This window comes from Engystomops pustulosus, chromosome 11 (genome assembly GCF_040894005.1).
Source record: "Engystomops pustulosus chromosome 11, aEngPut4.maternal, whole genome shotgun sequence".
NCBI lineage: Eukaryota > Metazoa > Chordata > Amphibia > Anura > Leptodactylidae > Engystomops > Engystomops pustulosus.
Window position 1 is genome coordinate 14,861,538 of NC_092421.1, and position 26,568 is coordinate 14,888,105.

A 26,568-nucleotide genomic window follows, 5' to 3' on the forward strand; every position below is an offset into this window, starting at 1 on the left:
CCTCCCTCCTGCTCCTTCACTCACACCGGGAGGAGCTGTACAGGAGCACAAAGGTGGAGGCTGAGAGCTGAGGAGTGATTGAGCAGCACCGACAAGTCACATGTTTTTTTTAAAGCATCCAAAACAAGCCTGAGACTCACATTTATAGTGTAAAGCAAATACTTAGAGAAGGCAGAAATGCATATTTGCACTGCAGGTGTGATATGTTTCTGCAACCTGTCTTTAGTTAAAATGAGGTCCCTGGTGACAGGTTCCCTTTAACAGGAAAACATATATTGGGCAATCATAAGAGAATTTCACCACTTGGGGTTTAGAAACAAGAAGTGCTTCCCCCTCTAAAAAGAAAACATATTTTCCCAATTTCTGCTTATTCCCATTAGAGAAGCATCCATAATTTTACATGGACTGCGCTGATCCTGCACTGTGGGAAGAAGGAAACACAAATTCATCAACAACTGAAAAAGTCACTGTTCACTGACAAAGGTTACAGAATGCTGAAAGTTTAGATAAATGTAGCCAAAAACAACCCAGCATGTAATAGACAGATAAAATAAAATGTTTTGCATAGTCCTTAATATGGTTTGGGTTTATGCAGTGACACATAGGCATTTCTGGCTCCAAATTTCTCTTTCTTTGATATTCATTCATATTTTGCCAGCATCAGCAATCATGTTACTAAACAGAAAGCAAAGAATAGTTATTTAGAACAACAGTCATTGGGGCACATTTACTTACCTGTCCCGTCACGATCCCTGAGGTGCGTTGTCCGACGAGGATTCGGAGCTGCCGCGACTCACATTCCCTCCATGTGTTGCCGGAGTTCACCATCTTCTTCCTGGTGCATGTAAGTGCATGGCTTGCGACACAATTTTAAATGTTAAATCCCGCGCTCAGTCCGGATCTGTCAGGTTGACCGACAGCCACGGCCCCGGCGGCCATGTCCCCGATTTGTGTCGCATGAAAGTCGGCGCGATTGTGCCAAAATCCGATTGCGTGCGCCAAAACCCCAATTAAATGCGGCCTAAAACGGAAAAAAGTCAGGAAACCTGGCGAAAATGCGGTCCGCGGACCCTTAGTAAATGTGCCCCATTATATAGAAAACTTTGATATTTTGCTTTATGAGACAGTGTCACATGTGTGGGTCCAGCACCACATTGTCATTGGTAGATAACATGAAAAAAAACCTCAATTAATACTCACCCCCACTCCTCTTCACCTTGATCCCGAATTTGTTTGTCGCTAAGCTGGACACACCAGGATCATCTAGAAAACAAACTTATAACTAATATAACTTTTGTGCCGACATATGATAAATTCTGGAAAATCCAACGAAAGTGCTGCCGCAGACCCTTAGTAAATAAGCCCCATTGACCTCTTATAAGGTACTATCTCTATAACACCCCACCTCCTTTAACCCTTGGCTACAGATACATTCAGAATAATTGGGCAGCTGCAATACGTGAGTCTATGAGACTACATTTGTAAATTTGAACAAAAGTGCTAAGAAATGATAAATTAGTTGATAAATAAATTATAAGAATTTTAAAATAGGTGATGTTGATTTATTATCTAAAAGATTTTATTTATGTTCCACTGTTAATAAATTTAACACTTTTTTCATTTAATTAATTTTGTGAGTTTAGTCATCTCGGTTTAATGGAGAAATCACATGGCAATTCATTTTAATGAACTTTCTAATTGATATTTTAATTACCATTCAAACAAAGGTATCTAAGAATCTCACCACTACTGGACTAGAAGCTATAAAAATTAGAAACAAGGAAGGCTTGTTTCACACCCGTGCTGGATTCTGTAAATCTTTCTTTCTTCATCATTTGTTACAACTTACCTTTTTTAGTGAGGGGGGTGGGGGTGTTAAAAACAATACTCAATGTCATACAATGCCAACAATTGTAACCCCGGACAGTCAGGTCAATATTAGAGATGAGCTAGTATACTCGTCCAAGCTTGATGCTCGTTCGAGTATTAGCATACTCGAAACGGCTCGTTGCTCGGACAAGTATTTCCCCTGCTCGAGATCGAGCATTTACTTAAAAAAACACAGTGAAGAACAGTGAAGAATACAATGAAAACAGTGAACACAGGATCATTTAAGTGAAGAACACAGTGAAGAACACAGTGAAGAACACATTGCAGATGTTTCCGTACATCTGCTAACTTATCCGAAGACACGCGTGCCGAACGGTGTTCTTCACAATAGTATGTGAAGAACAATATGTGTGAAGAACACATTGCAGATGTATGGAAACACCTGCAATGTGTTCTTTACTGTGCTCTTTCAATGTGTTCTTTCAGTGAAAACATCTGCAAACATCTGCAATGTGTTCTTCTTCAGTGAAAAATGCTTGGGTCTCCCATTGACTTCAATGGGGCTCGTTATCCCATACGAGCACTCGAGCATCGGGAAAAGTTTGTCTCGAATAACGAGCATCCAAGCATTTTAGTGCTCGCTCATCTCTAGTCAATATACACTTACCGGCCACTTTATTAGGTACTCCTGTCCAACTGCTCGTTAACACTTAATTTCTAATCAGCCAATCACATGGCGGCAACTCAGTGCATTTAGGCATGTAGACATGGTCAAGACAATCTCCTACAGTTCAAACCGAGCATCAGTATGGGGAAGAAAGGTGATTTGAGTGCCTTTGAACGTGGCATGGTTGTTGGTGCCAGAAGGGCTGGTCTGAGTATTTCAGAAACTGCTGATCTACTGGGATTTTCAAGCACAACCATCTCTAGGGTTTACAGAAAATGGTCCGAAAAAGAAAAAACATCCAGTGAGCGGCAGTTCTGTGGGCGGAAATGCCTTGTTGATGCCAGAGGTCAGAGGAGAATGGGCAGACTGGTTCGAGCTGATAGAAAAGCAATAGTGACTCAAATTGCCACCCGTTACAACCAAGGTAGGCAGAAGAGCATCTCTGAATGCACAGTACGTCGAACTTTGAGGCAGATGGGCTACAGCAGCAGAAGACCACACCGGGTGCCACTCCTTTCAGCTAAGAACAGGAAACTGAGGCTACAATTTGCACAAGCTCATCGAAATTGGACAGTAGAAGATTGGAAAAACGTTGCCTGGTCTGATGAGTCTCGATTTCTGCTGCGACATTCGGATGGTAGGGTCAGAATTTTGCGTCAACAACATGAAAGCATGGATCCATCCTGCCTTGTATCAACGGTTCAGGCTGGTGGTGGTGGTGTCATGGTGTGGGGAATATTTTCTTGGCACTCTTTGGGCCCCTTGGTACCAATTGAGCATCGTTGCAACGCTACAGCCTACCTGAGTATTGTTGCTGACCATGTCCATCCCTTTATGAGCACAATGTACCCTGTAACATCTGATGGCTACTTTCAGCAGGATAATGCGCCATGTCATAAAGCTGGAATCATCTCAGACTGGTTTCTTGAACATGACAATGAGGTCACTGGACACAAATGGCCTCCACAGTCACCAGATCTCAATCCAATAGAGCATCTTTGGGATGTGGTGGAACGGAAGATTCGCATCATGGATGTGCAGCTGACAAATCTGCGGCAACTGTGTGATGCCATCATGTCAATATGGACCAAAATCTCTGAGGAATGCTTCCAGCACCTTGTTGTATCTATGCCACGAAGAATTGAGGCAGTTCTGAAGGCAAAAGGGGGTCCAACCCGTTACTAGCATGGTGTACCTAATAAAGTGGCCGGTGTGTGTATATCTGTTCTTCAATAGAAAGTAGGTGGAGAAAAGAGCAAATTTTAAGGCCAACTATTTTTTCTGTAAATTGTTGGCCTTAAATTTTTCTGCTGGTTCACAACAGGAGAAATTGATGAATTGATGAGTAAATTTCATCAATAAAATTTCAGTTCATGAGATGGTGAAGCTGTAAGGAGGGTACATTGGGAAGACTTCAGATGTCATATCAGAGGACTATCAACCCCAGTTAAGGATGGAAGAAGTTGATTGATACCGGGGAGGGGAGATTATGGATATATGGTGTTCTGATGGGAATCTGGGGGTTAATTTGTTAATGATTTCTGGGCTATATTTCTTTATGGACATTTGTTTCCTTCTCATCTTGGATGGGCAGCTTCGTTTGCCCTACTACTTTGCCGCTGTGACAGGTATTTAGAAGGGGATTGTGTCGCACGCGAACGGATTTTGGCGCAATCGCGCCGGTTTTCACGCGACAGAAAACGGGCCCGATCCGGCCCATCGTCTGTAAGATCCGACGATCGTTTGTAAGACATGCACTTACATACACCGGGAAGAAGAAGGTGAACTCCAGCGGACCTGAGCGGGGAAGAGACACATGCAGAAATTGGGAGCACAATCTAAGTGAATCGCGGCACAGTGGATTTCAGTCGGACATCCCGGATTGGGGAACGCGCCAGGGACTGGTAAGTAAATGTGCCCCATTTTCTGCCAGAATATATGGTGATATTAGATTCTGGGCTTCCCTAAGGGATATAAAGAGTGATCACAACATGGACTTGTACACTCAGGGTGCACTATTTATGAAGACTGCTGAATTCCCTGGATCATTTATTATTGGAGAAAGTCCAAGTAAATGTAGAATTAAATACTATTCATTAAAGCAAATTGCTATGTCTATAAAACATGGATGCACCAGACCTGCGTGAGCTGTATAAAGATGTGATTCTGGGGACGACCTTTATGACTTCCAGATGCCCTAATGTTTGATACGCCAGTGGGATTTATGGAAAAACACTTTGAGGCAGAAACAAGGACAAAAAGGTCAACAGTATTGTTCTTGCAAGTGTGAAATATTTGTTACTGCCTTAGGCATTGCGTAATAGGTGAAAGTAGTTGGAAGTTCTAGGAAGTTTATAGGAAGTTTTCCGTGACCTCAAGTACATATACTGGGTATAACTGAGAATGTAACTGAAAAGTGTTAAGGCCGCATCAACTTTTCTAGGATTGTAAATATATAATGCTAAGAGCAGTGGAGAAAAATGAGTTCATGATATATCTTTATAATATGTAAAGAAAAGACGATGCGATGAGGGAGGTTAGCACAGAAGGCCAAGTTCTTGAAATAAAGCTACACAGTGTAGTAGAGATACATAAATCATACAGCAACAAAGTAATAACATTTTTAAAGTGACCAAGGTCTTTTTTGATGCTTAGTGAACACTTGGTAGAACTTTTACAGACAACCTTGCCATTCGGCTATCTTTCACTATGTAACTAGGCCTAGTACCTATGATTTACCAGTAGCTAGTATTACCGTAGTCATCGAATTTTATCTCATGGTGGGTCATCATTGTGTTTGTAAAACTTTTCCGGACTGCAGAATATTACAGAATATACTGTACGGGTCAATATGCATCATAATATAGAAACATCTAAATTGAGGGAATTTGTGGCTAAATAATTAAATGCAATGTTGAGTTAATAAGTTAAGTGCATATTTAAGCGAGATCTAACACCACGGTCAATGATTGTAAACTTAGCACGCGGACATACTAGTGTGTGGCCCCTGTGGTAGGATCTGCTCTTCTTTAAGATTTTGATGCCCTTGTTTTTAAGAGGAAAAAAAAAGGCTTTACAAATTATGCAAATGAGCCTGCTAGAGCCCAGAACCCCTCAGGCTCATTTACATAATTTTGAAAGCCTTTTTTTGTAAACATCAGAGCATAAGAAGCTAAAAGAAGAGCAGATTCTGGCAGAGGGTGGGTACACCAGTATGTCAGTGGGCTTGTTTTACAATCCTTGATTCTGCTGGTAGATGCCCTTTAAGGCCAGTTGCCTATGAACTTGTTTGATCTGAGAAAATGCTCCATGTGCTAGAAGGATTTTCAGAATCTAGAATAATTGAACTGAGTAATATGAGGTTCGGCCCGTGAAATCCCTCTAGCACATAGAACATTTGTTCTTGAACTGAACTCAGTCACGTTAAACGCATCTGTCCATAGATGTCACTTCTCTTTCTACTCCGCCCTTACTGAAGTGAGATTTGAACAATTCTGACTCTTTGAAAAACAGCATTTAATACATGTAGTATAACATAGCAGGCGTATACATATCCACTATGTATCTTTTTTTTAAAAAAGGAGTAAGCAGCTTAAAAATTCAAAAAGTTACCAAATTTTTTGGCCCAACTATGGCATAGAGACCTTCATAAATACCCCTATTGGTGTTAAAAAGTACAGAAAAGCTGCATTAGGGGCCTAACAATTAACAGTGATCATGCCCCTGTTAACAGACTACCAAAAGTGAGAAAAAGCAGGACAAGAGTCTGAGTAATTCATATTGGGGCACATTTACTAAGGGTCCACGCATAGCATTTTCGCTGGGTTTCCCAACTTTTTCCGTTTTGCGCCGCATTTAACTGGTGATTTTGGCACAATCGCACCGACTTTCATGCGCCAGAAATGGGGGGACTAATTCAGACTAAGCGCGGGATTTAACATTCAAAATTGTGTCGCAAGCCATGCACTCACATGCACCGGTAGAAGAAGGTGAACACTGGCGGACCTCAGTGGGGAAGCGACACATGCAGGAAATTGGACTCACGATTTTAGGGAATCGTGGCAGCTCCGAATCCTTGTTGGACATTCCGGATCAGCGGCGTCAATGGGACGGGTAAGTAAATGTGCCCCATTGTGTTGCTAATTTGGGCCCCATTGAAATTTTGCAGTGGGGGTCTAACATCTACTTGTAATATCACTGAAAACTTATTTATTGGTCCATTCAAATAACTAAAATGTGGGCTCAGAAGAACAGTGAGATGGTCCTGTATTCACAGGGAGTAGACACATTTCCTAGATGGCAGCTAGTAAAGTTATAAGAAACATTAACACAGATTACATGGGCAACCTGCCATTGTGAACTGAAATAAACACATATACAATATCCTTCTTGCTCTGACTCATCAAGCACAGATATCCACACATCTATCTTGGGCAGTGGTGCTTTCTGGTAGTGTACATGCAAATGTTATGTCTGCAAGCTCAGAGCTAATGTTGGTTACACAGTACAACTGTGTCATTCTGATGGTAAAGGAGATGTAGGAAAGAGATCAATAGATTTGACCATTTCAATTAGATACATATGTGTTCCTTACTACAGAATTAATAGTAACATAAGGTAAAAAAAATCTGAACCTATAAAAGTATAATGGCTCATTTTTAGCAACAGTATTTAAAGCCTGTGGACACCTATGGGAGAATTTTATTTTGCATTTGCTTTATAATGAGATTTGAAGTGAAATTTTATCTTCTTACTTGTACTCTGATACATTGCAGGCTGCTCAGTTCCCTTCAGAGCTCATCTTATGGGTTGGTCTCTGAAGTTGAAGCTGAAGTCAGTATTGATATAAAGACGTATTCCAGCAATAACACGTGATCTTGATAGATTGTCAGGGTTCTAACTACTAGGATACCAAACCATAACAATAACAGGTCTTTGAGTTCCTCACTTTATATAAAGAGTTGGTGATGCCGCTGCAATGGCATCCAATTCATCTGTGTTCAACCGCAAATAGAGAAGCAAATACAGGCAGTCCCCAGGTTACCTACAGGATAGGTTCCGTAGGTTTGTTCTTAAGTTGAAACTGTATATTTTATCATTGTAACCCCAGACAAATTTTTTTTGGTCTCTGTGACAAATGGATTTTTAAAAATGTTGGGTTGTCATAAGAACCAGGATTAACAATAAAGCTTAATTGTAGACACATTTTATAACTCCTACTGGTGATCATTATATCCTAGGGATAAAGTACATTGAATTACCAACATCCAGAGGTCCGTTTGTAACTTGGGGTCGTGTGTAAGTCGGATGTTCTTAAGTAGGGGACCGCCTGTACAGTGGTACAGTTATGTCTAGCCATTGTATTACCGTATATACTCGAGTATAAGCCGACCCGAGTATAAGCCGAGGCCCCTAATTTTACCACAAAATACTGGGAAAACCTATTGACTCGAGTATAAGCCGAGGGTGGGAAATGCATTGGTCACAGCCTCCTCAGTATATAGCCAGCCAGCCCCTGCCCCAGTGTATATAGCCAGCCAGCCCCTGCCCCAGTGTGTATAGCCTGCCAGCCCCTGCCCCAGTGTATATAGCCTGCCAGCCCCTGCCCCAGTGTATATAGCCTGCCAGCCCCTGCCCCAGTGTATATAGCCTGCCAGCCCCTGCCCCAGTGTATATAGCCTGCCAGCCCCTGCCCCAGTATATATAGCCTGCCGCCGCTGCCGGACAGATCACACAGAAGATATACAGGGGTCGCCGGAAAGGTGAGTTTAGATATATTTATTTTTTTGACTCGAGTATAAGCCGAGTTTGGGTTTTTCAGCACATTTTTTGTGCTGAAAAACTAGGCTTATACTCGAGTATATAAGGTAAATTATTTTGATTGGATGGACTTTGCACCAACTACTTTTACCCCTTTCAAGACCAAGCTGAGAGGTCTGACAGATCTCACTCCAAGTGGCAATGAGCCACCACTCAGTATATGCATCAGAGTACATGCAGTGGACAAACCTTACAACATATGTTTTTATCGCAGAATACATCAAATTTTATATTAAAATTTTCCAAAAAGTTAAACATTCTCTACATCCACTGGGGAGATTTTTTTTTTAAACTGGTGCACATATTAGGAACACTTTAGGAATCAATTGGAGCAGCCAAAGTTTATGTGGCAGGGTGGAAAAACATGATCTACAGACTTGCAAAATACTTTTGATGTGATGTGACATTCTTATTGACTTCCATTTTATGATGCTGATGTTCAGGACATGATGAACACATGGTTACTGCTCCAAGTCCATGCTATGGAGCAGGGAAGGTCAGTGAGAATATTTTTTTAAATAGATTTCCCAGTAATATTTTCAACACTCCTAATAACAGGTGCTTTGGTGCATAGTAAGTTTGCTTATGGATCCCAAGCTAGTGCTGAATTGGGTGTAGACTTTACACCTTATGGCTTGTTTCCATGGACTTGTCAGATTCCTTCAGGTCCAGTACAGAAAAGGTGGAGGGAACCTTATGCCACAAATGTGTGCGCTAAATGGAATAATTCCTATAATCTTTTTTATTGTATTTTAATTGTATTTTATGGCAATTAAAATGTTAGAATGGAATTTTTAAAATCACAATCATTGTGGATACTGTACCATCAGTAGTGGATTATAATACAGACCAGTGATGGCGAACCTTTTAGAGACCGAGTGCCCAAACTCAACCGAGACCCACTAATTTATCACAAAGTTCCAACACAGAAATGTAATTTTTGATTTATACACCCTGCTCCTTCACAGCTTTAATTGATATCAGCCTCCTGAGGACACCAATAAAGCAGAAAATAGAAGAAATTTGGATGATCATTGTAGCTTCCCTCCAGGGTCCCATAAATAGGAAGAAATGCCACGGCCGGAGCAGGATAATCAATGATACAATGATTACAATGATAATCCAGATCTGTCCACACCTTCCCACTCCTCCAGCAGTCCCAGGTAGAGCTGTCACTTTAAAATAGCTCTGTGCACAGCAAGTCCTGGGCTGTCTGGGAATTCAGGAAGATACCTGGAGTCCTCTCTGGTCATGGCCTGGGATCCCACAGAAAGGGCTCTGAGTGCCACCTCTGGCACCCGTGCTATAGGTTCGCCACCACTGATATAGGCGGTTTAAGCAGTAGCCCGGGGCCCAACCAAACCACCCAACAAATTTAATACTGAGAAAGACCTTCTCCCATTGAATCCACGTACATCTGTTCCTGCTCTCAATACACATAAACACAAGAGCCATTTCACGACCTTTGAAGGTCCTCCAATGGTCCTGAAAATGCAGATTGAAAGCAGACAGAAGGGATGCATCCTCCATTCCCCAAGAACAGGGGCGTAACTACAACGGTAGCAGCCACAGCAACCGCTATGGGGCCCACAGTGTCAGGGGGCCCCGTCATCCGACCTGACACAATAAAGAATGCAGGATGTGCAACATTATATCTATATTGTACTGCACATTGTCCAGCATAATATGTATATAATATATACTGTGATGTATATATGCAGTATCTGTGATGTGTATATGGTGTCTGTATACACTGTATGTGAGTATATTGCATATGGCACTGTGTGTATGTGTATATGCACATGAGTGTATTTATATGTGATTGTAACTCGCATGTGTGAGTATACTAATATTTATATTTTTTAAGTGGGAAGGGGGGCCCCATGCAGTATCCTGCTTGGGGGCCCTGTCTCTCCTAGTTACGCCACTGCCCAAGAAGCTTGATTCTAGTACCATATGTTGGAAGTGGTTCCAAATTTATATGGGCTATAATATTGAGACAGCCCAAACAGTCTTCATGCACCCCTGGTATTTATATCTGCTAAACTGTAATAACAATAATAACAAAATTACATCTCTTCAAATGGTTTTGCTTTGTGTTTTTATTTGCTCCATGTGTATAGCTGTAAATATTGTAACTCTTAAGAACATAGAATCTTATCTTTTGTATTGTATTTAGGAGATGCCAGAGTGTAAAGATAGCAGTATGGAAATATTACCTAGTGATGACATTGAAAATCTGAAACCACTGGGAAGCACGACACAAACGGCACTCCAGTAAGTACTAATGTTGTTCAACTTCTTGTATTATTATAAGAATCATGTACTTTAAAGGGTATTCTATGCATATGAAAACCCCCAGGAGGGGCCCTACTAGAAGTTCTGGGGGTCATGGGACCCGCTTTTTCTGAGTGGCTTCTTCAGAAATGGGACATCAATACTGTTTTTCAGGGGTCTTTTATTCCTGCAATGTTCTCTGGTCCAGGGAGGCCACTCATAAGATGTAGCAGGTCCTGTGAGCCCCTGGAACTGTTGGTCAGACGCAGGGCTTTAAAGGGAACCTGTCATCAGAAATCGGCCTTATAAACCACTAACAGTATGTTGTCAAGAAGCTGAGCTTCCTGATGATATTTCTTTCATGGCCCAGTGTGGTGTCATCTTCCAGAAAATCAACTCAGAAGTGACATGTAAATTGGTTTTATGAAGTCAAGGAGGCGGAGAGTTTAACATAAGTCAAGCTTTTCCTGCCTTAAAATGCCCCCTTCACTGTAATTGATGGTGCTGCCTTCAGGGACATCATTGATCAGATTTCCTGAAGTCCGTCGCATTATGTCAATTAGGTGGGAGGTGGTGTTCAGCGGTAGGGAGAGCTTGAAGTCAATGTTAAACTCTCCTCCTCTCTGACTTTATACATCTAACTTACATCTCACTTCAAAGTTGATTTTCTGGATGATGCCACCAGCTGGGCCTTGAAGGAAACATGATCTAGAAGCTGTTCAACTACTTGACAACATAATGGTGGTGGTTTATTGGGCCAATTTCTGATTACAGATTCTCATTAAAGGAAACCTGTCACCAGGAGACCCATTTTTAGCACTCCCCCAGTCCCCACAGAGCATAGTACATACACTGCCAAAGTGTTTTTGTATAAAAAATAGGTTTTACAGAAAAAAAGATATGTTATATTGTACCTTTCATTAGCATCTGTTGTATGACTAGGCACTTGTCCACTGGGAGTGGCTGGAAAGGAGCCCCCCCACCCTTGGGAAACAGCTTCTCCATGTGACCATTTCAAATATATGAATAACTCCCCACACTCGGGATTGGCTGTAGAGGAACAGGGGACGTTGCTAAGCCAAGTGATGGGTGTTTTCATATATTTGAAAAGGTCACATGGAGAAGCGGCTTCCCAAGGGTGGGGGGGAACTGCTCCTTTCCAGCCCTTCCCAGTGGACGAGTGCCTAGTCACACAGCAGATGCTAATGAAAGGTACAATATAACGTATCTTTTTTTCTGTAAAACCAATTTTTAATACAAAAACACTTTGGCAGAGTATGTACTATTCTCTGTGGGGACTGGGGGAGTGCTGAAAATGGGTCTCCTGGTGACAGGTTCCCTTTAATCTGGGAGTAGTTAAGTGATGCAGGAGCCCAGAAGCCAAAGTATTTGTTCTTTCTTTTTCTTTCTGGGCCCCTGTCCCTTGAGGGTTTACATGGACATGTCTAAAGGGGTTAAGCTTTTCTCTATTTTTCTCTTATATTTGCAATGTTTTTGGCGCCTCTCCTAGCAAAGTTAGCCGTGCAAGATAGTTTTTTTGTGTTGTGCCTGATATATCTTTAACCCTTTAAAGACTTATTCACTTAAGGGCTTCAGGCCCAAGCTTGGAACGCTTTAACATATCCAGGGGATTTTGAGATTTTTCACATTTTTATTAAAATCACCAAAACCTATATTTGGAGGGCCCTGCACACCTTTCAAGTGACCTTGAGAGGCCTAAATAATAGTAAAACGCCATAAATTACCCCATTAGAGCAACTACTCCCCTCAATGTAAGAAAAAACAACTTAACAACAAGAAGTTTGTTATATTTATTCTATGGGAGACCACGATTATGACGACTTATATAACTTTTTATGATTGACTTTGTTTTGCAGAATATAGAACTCATTTGGTGAGAAATGTTATTTTATTATAAGGGTTGTTACGGACATGGAAATACCAATTATGTAGTGTTTTTGTGGTTATTTTCACTTTTCTATGTAATATATGTTTTAACATTGGATTGGGGAATTTTGGGACTTATTCTTTCATTAATGTTTTTTTATTTGTAGTTTTTTTTTGTAGTTGTTTTACTTTGTCCCAGTGGGGGACTTGAACAAGTGATCATTTGAACACTTTTTCAATGTTATATACTGCAATTAGTCAGCCTTTGCATTCTCCATGGACTGACAGGAACACAGTAAAATTGTGCTGGGGCGGGGCGGGGCAGGCTTCTTAAAAATAATAAATGCGTACTCACCTCCTCCACCAGTGCTGATGTCCCGCGCCGCGGTCCGTCTAATCCGTGCCCCTGTCTGTTTATGGTCAGTGCTGCCGGTGGCTTCAAAAAGATGGCGGCACATGGGCACCACCATCTTGGTAAAGATCGCTGTTCCGCAGGACGTCATTGTGGGGTTTTGTCTATTCATTACAATGTGCCATTTGCACATTGTAATCAATGAGTAAAGGATGAAGAGGGATGCAGGTGATGAAATGTCCTCTTTAACCCTAGTCTTCACCAGAGTAATATCTGCTAATGAAGGTGAACCATTTAATTCCAGTCTTTGTATGGCGACCTATCCGTTACCACAGCACCCTTCGGAGTATTCTCCCATTGCAGATTTGTTCAGATCTGGATATATTTTATTTTCACGAAATAAAGCAAGAGTGCTATACTTAATGATGTCATTATAATTAGAGATGAGCGAGCACTAAAATGCTCGGGTGCTCGTTACTCGAGCCGAACATTTCCAGATGCTCGAGTGCTCGTTTCGAGTAACGAGCCCCATTGAAGTCAATGGGAGACCCGAGCATTTTTCAAAGGGACCATGGTTCAGGAATAAAATGTGTTATTTAATTGAAAAATAATGTCTTCTGATAATTTGCAAACATCTGCGATCTATTCTTCACTGTTCCGCGCGTATATTATCTCCCGACAAGTTAGCAGATGTAAAGAACAGTGAAGAATAGAATAAAAACAGTGAACACAGTGAACACAGTGAACACAGGATCATTTAAGATAAAAACACAGTGCAGAACACAGTGCAGAATAGATTACAGATGTTCGGCACATCTGCTTACTTGTCGGGAGATACGCGCGGAACGGCGCGAACTAAATAGCATGTGAAGAACAATATATATGTGTGTGAAGAACACATTGCAGATGTTTAAATACATCTGCAATGTGTTCTACACACATATATATTGTTCTTCACATGCTATTTTGTTCGCACCGTTCCGCGCGTATCTTCCGACAAGTAAGCAGATGTGCCGAACATCTGTAATCTATTCTGCACTGTGTTCTGCACTGTGTTTTTATCTTAAATGATCCTGTGTTCACTGTTTTTATTCTATTCTTCATTGTTCTTCACTGTGTTTTTTTTAATTAAATGCTCGATCTCGAGCAGGGGAAATACTCGTCCGAGCAACGAGCCGTCTCGAGTACCCTAATGCTCGACCGAGCATCAAGCTCGGACGAGCATGTTCGCTCATCTCTAATTATAATGTTATTATTCGTTCCATTCACCTCCATGAGACTGCTGAATCCGAGCGGATTCCATATATACTCGAGTATAAGCCTAGTTTTTCAGCACAAAAAATGTGCTGAAAACCCAAACTCGAGAAAAAAAATATATTAAAACTCACCTTTCGTGATCCCCTTCCTGCTGCTGGCTAGATATACTGGGGCAGGGGGCTGGCTATATATTGGGGCAGGGGGCTGGCTATATACTGGGTAATATGGGCTGGCAGGCTATATACTGGGGGGCAGGTGCTGGCTATATACTATGGGGCAGGGTCCGGCAGGCTATATAATGGGGAGGCTGTGACCAATGCATTTCCCACCCTCGGCTTATACTCGAGTCAATAGGTTTTCCCAAGTTTTTTGTGGTAAAATTAGGGGCCTTGGCTTATACTTGGGTCGGCTTATACTCGAGAATATACTTCCAATCTGCTACAGTCCTTGAATTGAATAGAATTTCATAGCTCATACATAATGTACTGCCTCATATAGGCTATAGGGGGTCCATGTATGTAAAATAAAGGGGTTGGCTAATAATAAGAAACTTGATATCAGGTTTATCAGTAGCCACATGACCCACTGCTCCCGCTTTATACATACCCTGCTAAAGTTTCTTATTAGTGAACAGTCCCTTTAAATAATAAGGGACTAATGAACTAGAGAGAGTTAAAAACCACAAATGACCTTGAAAATACTACCACTAGATAAGCATTAGCTTGTGTCTATTACATTTCTTGAGTTAATCTCTGAGCTCCAGTATTGTTTTACAGTGGGATAATATCAATGCGAGACAAATGTTGATGCCATACAACCCACTGCAGACACATCAAGGTCACATTCCTATGCTATGTTATTCCTACGGCCATCTGCCTTCCTTAGGGTCATGCAGCATTTCTTATCCTTTCATTCTATGTGTGCATGTGGAGCAGTGTGAACTGTGATGTACATAGTGGAGGGTTTATTGTGGAGCTTATACAGCACAAAACATGAAACTAAATTTTACATGAAGAGATACATTTATGTTTGAGAACAATGTAATGTATTCAGAGTAATGTACAGTCATGGCCAAAAGTTTTGAGAATGATACAAATGTTAATGTTTACAAAGTGCTGCATCAGGTTTTATAATGGCAATTTGCATACACTCCAGAATATTATAAAGAGGGATCAGCTTAACAGCAATTAATTGCAAAGTCAATATTTGCCTAGAAAATGAACTTTTTACCCCAAAACACATTTCAACGTCATTGCAGGCCTGCCTTAAAAGTAGCAGCTAACATTGTTTCCGTGATTGCTCCAGTAACACAGGTGCGGGTGCTGATGAGGACAGGGCTGGGGATCAATCTGTCATGATTAAGTAACAATCACACCACTGGACACTTTAAAAGGAGGCTGGTGCTTGGCATCATTGTTTCTCTTCTGTTAACCATGGTTATCTCTAAAGAAACACATGCAGTCATCATTGCACTGCACAAAACTGGCCTAATTGGGAAGAGTATCGCAGCTAAAAACATTGCACCTCAGTCAACAATCTATCGCATCATCAAGGAATTCTAGGAGAGAGGATTCATTTAGCCAAAAAGGCTCCAGGGCGCCCAAGAAGGACCAACAAGCGCCAGGACCGTCTCTGTGTTTCAGCTTCGGGATCGGGCTATTTGTGTCATTCTCAAAACTTTTGGCCATGACTGTAATGTGTTTGGGAATACACCTTCACACAGACGTCTGAATAGAGAGTCTGCTCCGGGCACAATCCATTCTTCTGTATGGGCACAACAAAAATAGGCAAGACTTTACGCTCAGTTCTCTCATAGAGCATTCATGCCAACCCCCTCCAGCAACAAATCAAGTCTACTTGTACCTCTATTTGAATGGGACTGTGTGATTTTTTCGTTCATTCTCTCTGGGAATCTGACTATTCCATAGGTACAAGGGGAACAGATCATGTGATCTGACCCTCACTGATCTGACAGTTCTCATAAATCTAGAATATAAATATGACTTTTTGGGGGGGTCATTCAATGCAACCAAAAGTTTAAGCATAATTAGTTAGCAAAAACTTTTTTCCTATTAGTGTCTACATTATGTAAATTATATGAAGTTTTAATCCATCTGGAAGCAGGACGTATTAGTGACAGCATGCAATGTCAGATAAATTATATTTTGGGTATGTTTGGGCAGCTTTGCCATCAATGTAAATGTTCTTTGTGTCATTACCCAGTAGAAAATTCAGCTTTGAGTTTGATTAAGAAAAATAAGGCAGACATTTGAAAAATTAGGTCATTCACAGCCTGGAAAATAAGTATCCAGTATTTTTTTTGCAGTCTCAAAGTATTTCACAGTTTATGGCTTAATCTGCCATGAGAGTGTGAATCTTCATGATGGATTTAGCTAGCTCGTATTAAAAAAAGGAAGAGTAAGTGAGAATGCTAATTTGTTTCAGAGAAGGTTGACTGAATTTTGTAATATCTATGATGCCCATGCACATTAGAATTCCTGCAGGAATACAAAATGATGAAGTCACACGCTCACTGATTGCATCGATGATGACATCATAATGGGGCAAAGTTACTTACCTGGTCGCGATCCCCGATTCGGACGGTCCGACGAAGATGAAGTCCGGCGCGATTCTCGAAGCTCGTGCGCCCGAGTTCCTGTATCCGTTGCATCCGCCGGAGTTCACCTTCTTCTTCCCGCTGTTAAAATGTTAAATCCCGCGCGTAGTCCAGACCCCTCCGGTTGTCCGGCGGACCGCCCCCCGATTTGTGTTGCACCAAAAATCCCCTGTTAAATGCGGCGCTTAACGGAAATCGTTGGGAAACCCTTAGTAAATGAGCCAAATATTTTTTTGTCAATAAACCCCATTAAAAGGGTTGGCTACACCACGATGGCCTAACACAATGGGGCTTATTTAGTAAGGGTCCGCAGATTTTGTCGGACTTTTGTCGGACTTCCTGATGTTTTGGGGTTTGGTGCGGCTGTGACAGATATTGAACAGGGGATTGTGTTGCACGTGAATTTTAGCGCAGCTGCATTGGCTTTCATGCAACAGAAATCGGGCGGCGTGCCGTTGGACAATCCGACTGATTCAGACTGAGCGTGGGATTTAACTTTCAAATTGCGCCGCAAGATCAAGCACTTACATGCACCAGGAAGAAGAAGGTGGACTCTGTCGGACCTGAGCGGGGAAGCGACACATGCAGGATATCGGGCGCACAATCTTAGTGAATCTCGGCACAGGGCAATATCATCGGACAACGCACTTTCTGTGAACTCCTCCGGACGGGTAAGTAAATTCCCCCCAATGTGAGGCACTGAAGCACACTCCCTATTTAATCTAGGAGTCAAGAGTTTCCCACCTCCCATCTTTGTCCTTATGTTTGTGCCCCTTGTCTAGTCTTCTGTCTTATATGTTCATGGTTTATTGAGGCATGGATTACACCATCTCTCAGATAAGTAATTGTTTCTGTTTTTTTGCAACTGTTATTACTAGTATTTAAATTTTAGGTTTTGTGAGTTGGCGCCTGTGATGGTCTCCCTACATTTGCTATTCTCCCACCACCCAAACCCCTGTTGTAATTTTGGAAAATCAAATAAAAATACAGTTTAAGAATAATAAAGGTTTCCCACTTTACCAGGGTAAATGCAAGACCCTCATATGGTCACCCCTTTAGTAATTACTCTGGTAAAGCCTAAGGCTGATGGGACCAGCGGGTCCTATAAACATCTGGTGGCAGGCCTTGGGACTTCCTGTGACGTCCTATATATTGCTGGGGGCAGTACGGACATTAATGTGGATGTCCATGGAAGGCCCCTCCAACCACTACTATGGCAGGACAGTAATGCACCTTCTATCTGCCGGAGGACAGCAGAACATGGGGCATCACAGGAGGTTAGAGGAAGCAGCATGGAAGAGGCAGCTAACTTTTTCCCAGCTACAATAAATTCACACAATACTCATGATTTAGAAGAAAATTGTATTAATATCTCCTGTTTTATTGTTCTTTGGTCGAATTCTGATGACTATTTACATGTTTTGGTGGTTGAAAAGGTTGTGATGGTGTTGTCTTTCTTGTGGGTATGCTGCCCCATATGAAGGAAGCTGCGCTGCATATTCTGACTCTTTTCCATTCCAGCATGGCTTTTTTTCAGCAATTAGTGCTACATTAACTCTTTGTTATCAGTTAGATAGGCTACCAGTTGCTTCTTCATACACTTTCTATCACTGGACCAATTTTGGTAGCTGCAACTCACCAGCACTTTTTTTTGTAAAATTCAATTTAAAATGTAACTAACAAAATTGCATAAATCAATAATGCAGATCAAAGTATGGTCCAGATGACACCTCTTCTTTATTCTTTGGGTCAGTATGACACATAGATACCACATCTACAGTTTGGCTATGATTTAATATCTTTTATTTCAGGCTCTTTATGTTACATGCACTTAAGGGGTCTGATAGCTTACACAATATCCTGCAATACAACTGCTTCTAGCGGTCAATGCAAACAATCAGCACCCTCTGGTGGCACCCATGGGCAATACTTTTAGGTGTCACTGTGAATTATGACCACATCAGTTACCTGTGGGTGTGAGTTGTATAATACATGGGTTTGGAGAGAGCTCAATCTGTAAGCTCTCTCCGGAGACCACTTCAGCATCGGCCGACATATATTTACATTGGCCATTGGTGAAAAGGTTAACTCATTACAGGAGGTTACAAGATTATTTAATCTCCTTAGAGAGTTGAATCATCAAAGGAAATATTCTCTAGGTATGACTCATTCTCAGGTATGACTCATAAGAATGACTCATTAGTCTTCTTATCTGCCTGAAGAGGATGGGCCTGAGAAGGCTTTCAGATACACTGCTCACTGGAGGAGCAGAAAACAGTCACATGGAAGATACAAAGTTTACTTTTATCACCTGCTCTATTCATTTCTTAAATAAAAATAGCTTCAAAGGTTAGGTAACTTTATAATGCTTGAAAATTCTGGTTTTACGATAATTAATCTCACTCGCACATATCCCATAATGACGGAACAGAGAGCAGCCTGATTAAGCTGCAGAATGTCAGAACTTTTCAGAAGAACTCCCTGAACTCCTGTGAATAAGTTATTGGGGAGGTAAGGAATAATAACTATCTGCAGTCCCCTGAAATAAAATTTTTGAGCTTTAGGAAGTGACAACCACCGGCATATTTTACCTTCAGCTTTGTACGAGTTGCATATTCCGACCAGTAAATTCTGGCATAATCTGGTGTGGAGTGAAGCAAGCAAATTGCACGTAAAGCATACAGTACATTAGCAAAAACAAACATCTGTCTTTCCAGTTTTTCCAGTTTTTGGGGGTTATTTTCAGAGAAAAGAGTATCATAAATTATCTTAAAACCTCTCTTCAGTCATACATTACAAGTAATTACATACTGTATGAAAAAGTAAGCTAGTCATCCAATCATCTACTCGATTTTGTTGACAAAATCTTCTGATTAGGACATGCTCTATTTTTAATGGATCATTTGCATGTTTTATTAAAATAATATCTGTAGGCACAAATCCCTTAAAAAGTATTGCATTTAGTGCTGCCGTAGGTCATCCTTTCAAGAACAGATGAGAACAGTCGTGTGCATCTGCTCATACTCATTGGGGCTTATTTACTAAGGTCCCGCGGCCGCATTTCGGTCGGGTTTTCCGACATTTTCTGGGATCGCACCGGGGATTTCGTCGCATGCGATCGGATTGTGTCGACATGTGATCGGGGGGAGAGCCGACGGACGATCCGATGGATTCGGACTACGTGCAGGATTTAACAAGTCAAATTGTGTGGCAAGACATGCACTTACATGCACCGGGAAGAAGAAGGTGAACCTCAGCGGGGAAGCGACACATGCAGGATATCGGGTGCACGATCTTGTTGAATTGCAGAAGACTTCATCCTCGTCGGACAACGCACCTCGGGGATCGCGCATGGACCGGATAAGTAAATGTGCCCCATTGACTTGAATAGGGCCAGGCACATTTCACATTTCTTTTCCGGACTATCTTTCCTTGTTGAAATTCTTACAGTATTTTCTGTTCTGATCCAACAAAACATTTCGTTTTGCAGGGAAAAAGTTCCATAAACGGCACATTGAAGAACACATGAACCTGCATTATTTATATCATCTGTGGTTTACAGAGGACAGATTAGCATTGATTGCTGATAAGGTTCTTCATGGGGCTATCGAACATTTTATAATTGACATCTTATCCTTTAATTGAACATTTCACCGGTTTTTATTCTACCTAAATATAATCGTATCACTTTTTCCAATGACTTCGTTTTCTGATGAAAACTAAAAAAACTGAAACTCAAACGCTGAAAAGTTCTACGGCATCAAAGGAATTACCTCATCCACATAAATATTTGCATTTCCCCAGAAACAGTAGCTTTCTATTATGCATCATAGCTATCTGCTATGATCAGATCACCCCTTTCCCTACAAAAATACCTACCGTATATACTCGAGTATAAGCCAACCCACGTATAAGCCGAGGCCCCTAATTTTACCACAAACCCTGTTAAAACCTATATTTTTTTTACTCGAATATAAGCCAAGTTTGGGTTTTCAGCACATTTTTTTGTGCTGAAAAACTAGGCTTATACTCGAGTATATATTGTACTTCTAGGAGCTAGACCCACAGCCCTAAACGGATTGCTCAATTTTAAAATGTGATTTTATTCATTGTTATTGAGCAAAAATTTTTTGTGAAAATCTTTATTGAGAAAGATCTTTTTTATTGAATAATTACCTGTTAAGTTTACAGTAAACAAGTAGAACATGTCATATCTACTGTGTTGCTCTGAAAATAAGACAGCGCCTCGTATTATTTTTTTGTTCCGAAAAATGGATAGGAGCTTATTTTCAAGGGATGCCTTATTTTTTTCCATGAACAAACATCCACATTTATTTTTCAACAAACAAAACTAAACAAACAAACAGAAAAAAAAACGAAATTATTCAAATATCATATTTTCATCTATTTGGACAATAACATAACTCTCCAAACCCTGAATTTCTTGTGACTCTATTGATGTTAATGTTATTCTCCCCAACTGCTCATATCTAGCAATGACACTTTCCTTAATGTTCCCATTCTGTTCATGTAACCTCCCTACTTTTCCATGCTGCTTTCAACTTCTGTACCATAACTTTATAACCATCTCCCCTTTAATGTTACATAAAGATTGTGTTCTACGTGAAACAGAAGCAAAGCTATCTACAACTGTAGATATGAGTTCTACTCTCCCAGCTGTAACACAATTCTTGTGTTATATTAAAGGGATATTATCCTCTTTAAACTGACACCAGAACTGTTTTTCTAAATGCCATAACAGAAGATATTGCTGTATAATGTAGGCATATGACAAGGGTTTATAACAGAAAACACATAACGAGGAAGGGGAATACCTACCATGCATGTGCTAATGTTCTTTAGAGCTACCTTTCCAGCATAATGGAGAGTATCCAACAATCTGTTGGCGATCAGGTATCCATGTAAGTGTATACACCGCATTGTATTCGCTTGTGCCTGCGCAGGGATTGGTACAATCTATAGTTCCTATTCCCACTTTCACATGTAAAGCAGTTTTGGAATTTGTTTAATATTTGATAATCTGCCGGCCTTTCCAATGCTTTTTTATCTTTAAACAGCCCCATTGACCACAAGGTACTAATTATTTAGGACTTTATATAGGAAATATTTGTTTCTAGTTTTGGAAAAAAGTCCCCTATTTAAAGAGAACCTGTCACCCAAAAAACGGCACCAGGAGCTGATTACTAAAATAAGCAGCTCCTTGCGCTACCCCATTTTTAGCAGTGATAAACTGCTATCTTTATCGGAACCCTCCGGTAAAGCTAGCAGAGACTGACGCGGAATACAATAGGAACACCAGACCGGGCTTACGGCGGTCCGACGTATTCATGAGGGGGCGGAACTAGAAGGCGGGGACTGTTGCATGAAACCTGGCAGTCGCCGCTGGCCTATTGCGTGGGATGGGCGGTCTGGGGAAGAAGCAACACCTTGGACCACCCCCTCATGAATACGCCAGACCGCTGTGAGCTCGGTCTAGCGTTCCTAATGTGCGACGCTGCAATGTCTGCTGGCTTTATCTGAGGGTTCCGACAAAGCTCTAGCAGTTTATTACTGCTGAAAATAGGGGTAGAGCTAGGAGCTGCTTACTTTGATATGTAGCTCCAAGTGCATTTTTTTGGGGCGACAGGTCCTCTTTAAGTCTTCTTTTTGCTGTAGTTCCTAAAAAGGCATAAATGCCACATTTTGTATAATAGAAATTAAAGGGGAACCCCCTAAACCAAAAAGACTACCTTATATAGCAACGCTGCAGCAGGCCTGAATAATGCACTTATATCCCATGTCTTTTCTCCAGTCAGCAAGGTGGGGAGCTGGACAAGCAGCCAAACTGGAATGCCTCCCAATTTGGATGGCCTTCTCCCATCCCCTTGACTCCTGCCAGATGCAGGGCCAGAGAAAAGAGGACAGGCCACAATTTGCAGAACAGGAGACTGCAAGTTCCCCATGTCTGCTTTGAACTTAAGGTTCTGGCTTATCCTGTTAACCAACCGGAAGTCCCATAGAAGTCAATGGGGCACAGGACGGATTTCTTCTATGCTCCATTGACTTCCCTGGAAAACTGGTAATCGCTATGGAATAGAGCAGAAAACAGGAACTTGTTATCCCTTATTCTGTCGATTGCATGGGATCCAAAAGCAGAGACCAGTCGTAATCCAACATTTATTTCCTATACATTAAGTTAATGTGTTGATTAAATAACAAAAATTATCCAAATTTTTTCCAATGCGTCATTTTAGATATTTTGTATATTAGATTTGCAAAGAAAGCAGCAAATTTTAATCTCAGCATATTAATAAAGTCAACATAGGAAATGCTGCTTGCATAAACTTGGCGAAATGTGCATAGACAGACATGCCTGGCATAGAAAGTGCCTCAGCGCTGAGTAACAGATTGCGAAACAGCTGTAGATACAGAAAGTTGGTTATTATAATACAGCCAAATATAGGCTGACTCAGCCCGCACCTCTAAGATAGCCTGTGCTTAAACTAGAAGCTAATTCCCTGCAAGACTAATTTACGAATTTGTCTTCTCTCCAGAAGAGTGCACCAAGCAGCTGTTACTCAACATGTTTTATTTTGTGTGTGAATTTATCAAAGTCAATTTCCAGTATTTTAAATAAAAATTCAATACATTCCTTTTTAGTCTTGTGTAAAATACCAGATCCAATGGGGAGATTCCTGCTCCTTCTGGAAACCCCGCCCCTACTGTAACTCTCCGCATCTGCCCACTCCACCGCCGGTGGTGTCCCCCTTCCTGCCCCTACATGCTCACTTGGCATGGAGGTGGCATAAAGAGAAAAAAAAATCACAATGCCTGGTAGTTTGCAAGGAATTGTCATTATTTCAGGGCTTGTACACTAGAAAACTGTCTGACAAGCTCTGATAAATGTCGCTCATTGGGGCACATTTACTTACCTAGTCCCTGCACGATCCCCGATCCGGAATGTCCGCCGGAATGCACATCTGCCTGCGATTCATGAAGATCGTGCGCCGGATTTCCTGCATGTGTCGCTTCCCCGCTCAGGTCCGCTGGAGTTCACCATCTTCTCGTCCCCTGATTTGTGTCACATGAAAGTTAGCGCGATTGCAACACAATACGATCGCGTGCAACACAATCCCCAGAGCGATCCCCGAAAAGTCGGGAAACCCAACGTAAATGCGGGCGCATAAGCTCCATTGTGTTTCATCAGTTCTTCTCCTCCTCTGTTATCTCTTTCGTTTGCAATTCATCCACTTCTGACAAAGACAAACCCCTTGCAGATATAAGAAAACAGCATTGAACATAAAAATATCTTTTACCCTCAGCAACCAGACCATGTAGTTAAACAACTAGCTTCAAAGGAGCTTAACACCGACCCCAAGCTTTATAATCAGCTGGAATCATGTTATAGTTTCCCAAAATATGTTTATAATTTTTAGCCATTATTCAATTTGCAAGAAATTTCCATTTGAATCCCTATGCTAATGAGTCAGTTGGTATACCTGAGGCATGTGCTTGCTTTTTGGAGCACTGCCATTCCTCCCTGTACCTTGCTCTCTCTATGTGATGAGAAATGTCCCATAATAATGATTCTTTATTTATATAGCGCACACAGATTACACAGCTCTGCACAAAGCTTGTCAAATTGGTCCCTGTCCCCAATGGGGCTCACAATCTAATCATCCTACCAGTATGTTTTGGAGTGTGGGAGGAAACCCACGCAAACACAGAGAGAACTTACAAACTCTTTGCAGATGTTGACCTGGGTGGGACTTGAACCCAGGACCCCAGCGCTGCAAGGCACAAGTGATACCCACTCATCCACCCACTCAGCCACCGTGTTTCCCTAAGAAGCATAGAGCAGCATTGGAAGGAGAGGGAAGTGGTTCAGGCAGGAAAATCTCAGTAAATATATCTACAACATGCTACCAGCAGATTATTAATACTCCAGGTATGAGACTGACTCCCTTTACAAAGCTAGAAAACGGTACAGTGCCCTCACTTGTTACTGCACGTAACCGCAGTAACTCCCTTGTTACTGCTTAGAGGGGCATCCCAAGGACATCCACCACTCCACCAGCGAGTTACATGGGAATGGTATTTAGGGTAGAGACGTGCTTACAGTAATGAGCATAGGTTACTACTCAGCCAATGAATATAAGAACAAATAAACCTCTAACATGATGAGCGAGACCATCTTATTTTATTTGTTCATTTTCCAAACAGGTAGCCTCAATAAATTGTTCTATTTTTTTATGGTTACCTAATATATTACATCTGGTATTATAAACCTGTTTAACAAGATCAGTGTCATATCATGTCTGGGTAAACGATTGTGACTGTTAATCTTTTTTTAATAGATGGGAGTATTATTCTGAAGTCATTAAAATGTAGCTTTGTACATCCTATGAGTAAATGAGGTGTAACACTATCAACTATAATTGACTTGTATATGGCACAATTTGCTAGTTTACCCTATGAAGTGGGGCTAGACTAGCTGCTACGTTGATGAGGACATCCTGCTCCTTCTGGGGTGAGTTACACCACTTACTAGAATCTTCTGCACTTTCTCTATGTGTCTTTGTCTTTACCATCCTATAGAAGCTCCCTGCTTCTTTCCTCTTCATAGATTTCTATAGGCAGCATGTAACCTTAACCCCTTAGGTGACAATTTGTGCTGTCTCTTGGGTTGGATTTATCAGTAAAATAAGTGGTAGTGAAGGGTTATGGAGGAGGAGGAGGAAATAAGCCTGCTAAGTGAAGAAAGAAGTTATATTACAAACTTTCTTCTATGTAGTCAGGGGTAGGATGTGGCTTGCTTTCTCCGGCTCGTTTTATTGTTAAAATTGTAGCCAGCTCGGTGAGCCAGGGAGAGGTGGCTCCCTGGAGAGCCACAGTGTATGGAAGCTTATGTCTCCCTGCTGTGTGCTTCCCATCTCACAAGACATAGAAAGCTTGTGAGATAGGAAGCAGCCAGCCCCTGATACAGGTGACACAATCTTATCGCTCAATGTCCTTTTCTTATATGACATAGGCCTGAATAGTCCTTTGACGCGTGATGCGTCTGACTTGGCATAGGTGGAAGCAATGATGTCTTCACTGTAACACACAGGAAGGAGTGAAGGTGTCACCAACAAGGAGAGGTGACAGTTGAGTATTCACTTTAATCGGTCACCAGCTGGGGCTTATTCACTACTGGGGAATGACTGCTGATTAGTGGGGGCATTACTACTGTGGGAATGACTGCTGGACCCTATGACTGCCGACTACTAGGGGCAGGCTCAGTGTTTACTGGCTACGAGGACTGAGGGCATCACTTTGACTACTGGGGGTATCACTGTGACTATTGGGGGCAGGTGCTGTGACAAGTGTGGTTAGGCACTGGGTCTACTGGGGGCAACCACTGTCACTACTGAGGGCAACCACTGTTACTACTGGGGGCAAACACTGTGACTACTGGTTACTGTGGTTAAGCACTGTGACTATTGGCTACTGTGGGGCTGTTGCTGTGACTACTGGCTCCTCTTAATGGCTGTGACTTTGCTACTGTCTGGGGGTAATGTGACTGTTGGCTTCTGTGTTGGGTACCATTTTCAGGCACTGTAACTATATTGTAACATAACAGTGATCTCTAGGGGAGCAATAGAACAGTATTACGCTTTTGATAAGTAGTTAGGAGATGATGATGAAGTTAGGAGTCTTAAAATTGCTAAATTTGCAGAGAGGAGTCATGGCTGGAAGAAGATGAAATGGAGACCAGGTAGAAAAAGATGGAAGAGTCTCCTACAATCAGAAATGCTGGAATTACACATGGGTTTACAATTCTGCACTCAGTAGTCATACAGAGTTTGGAGAGGTAGGTTC

General features: G+C 41.5%; 1 protein-coding gene across 8 annotated transcripts in view; it reads left to right on the forward strand.

Annotated features, from left to right (window-relative positions):
* The window catches only part of FAM13C (family with sequence similarity 13 member C), a 190,421-nt gene that overhangs the window by 34,676 nt on the left and 129,177 nt on the right, over positions 1 to 26,568 (forward strand). For 6 of the 8 annotated variants that reach the window (XM_072131207.1, XM_072131200.1, XM_072131202.1 and 3 more), the window contains exon 6: positions 10,497 to 10,594. In XM_072131207.1, coding sequence (XP_071987308.1) covers positions 10,497 to 10,594 — 98 coding nt within the window. The remainder of the gene's footprint in view (positions 1 to 10,496; positions 10,595 to 26,568) is intronic. The other 2 variants (XM_072131201.1, XM_072131204.1) reach the window with 1 other exon arrangement.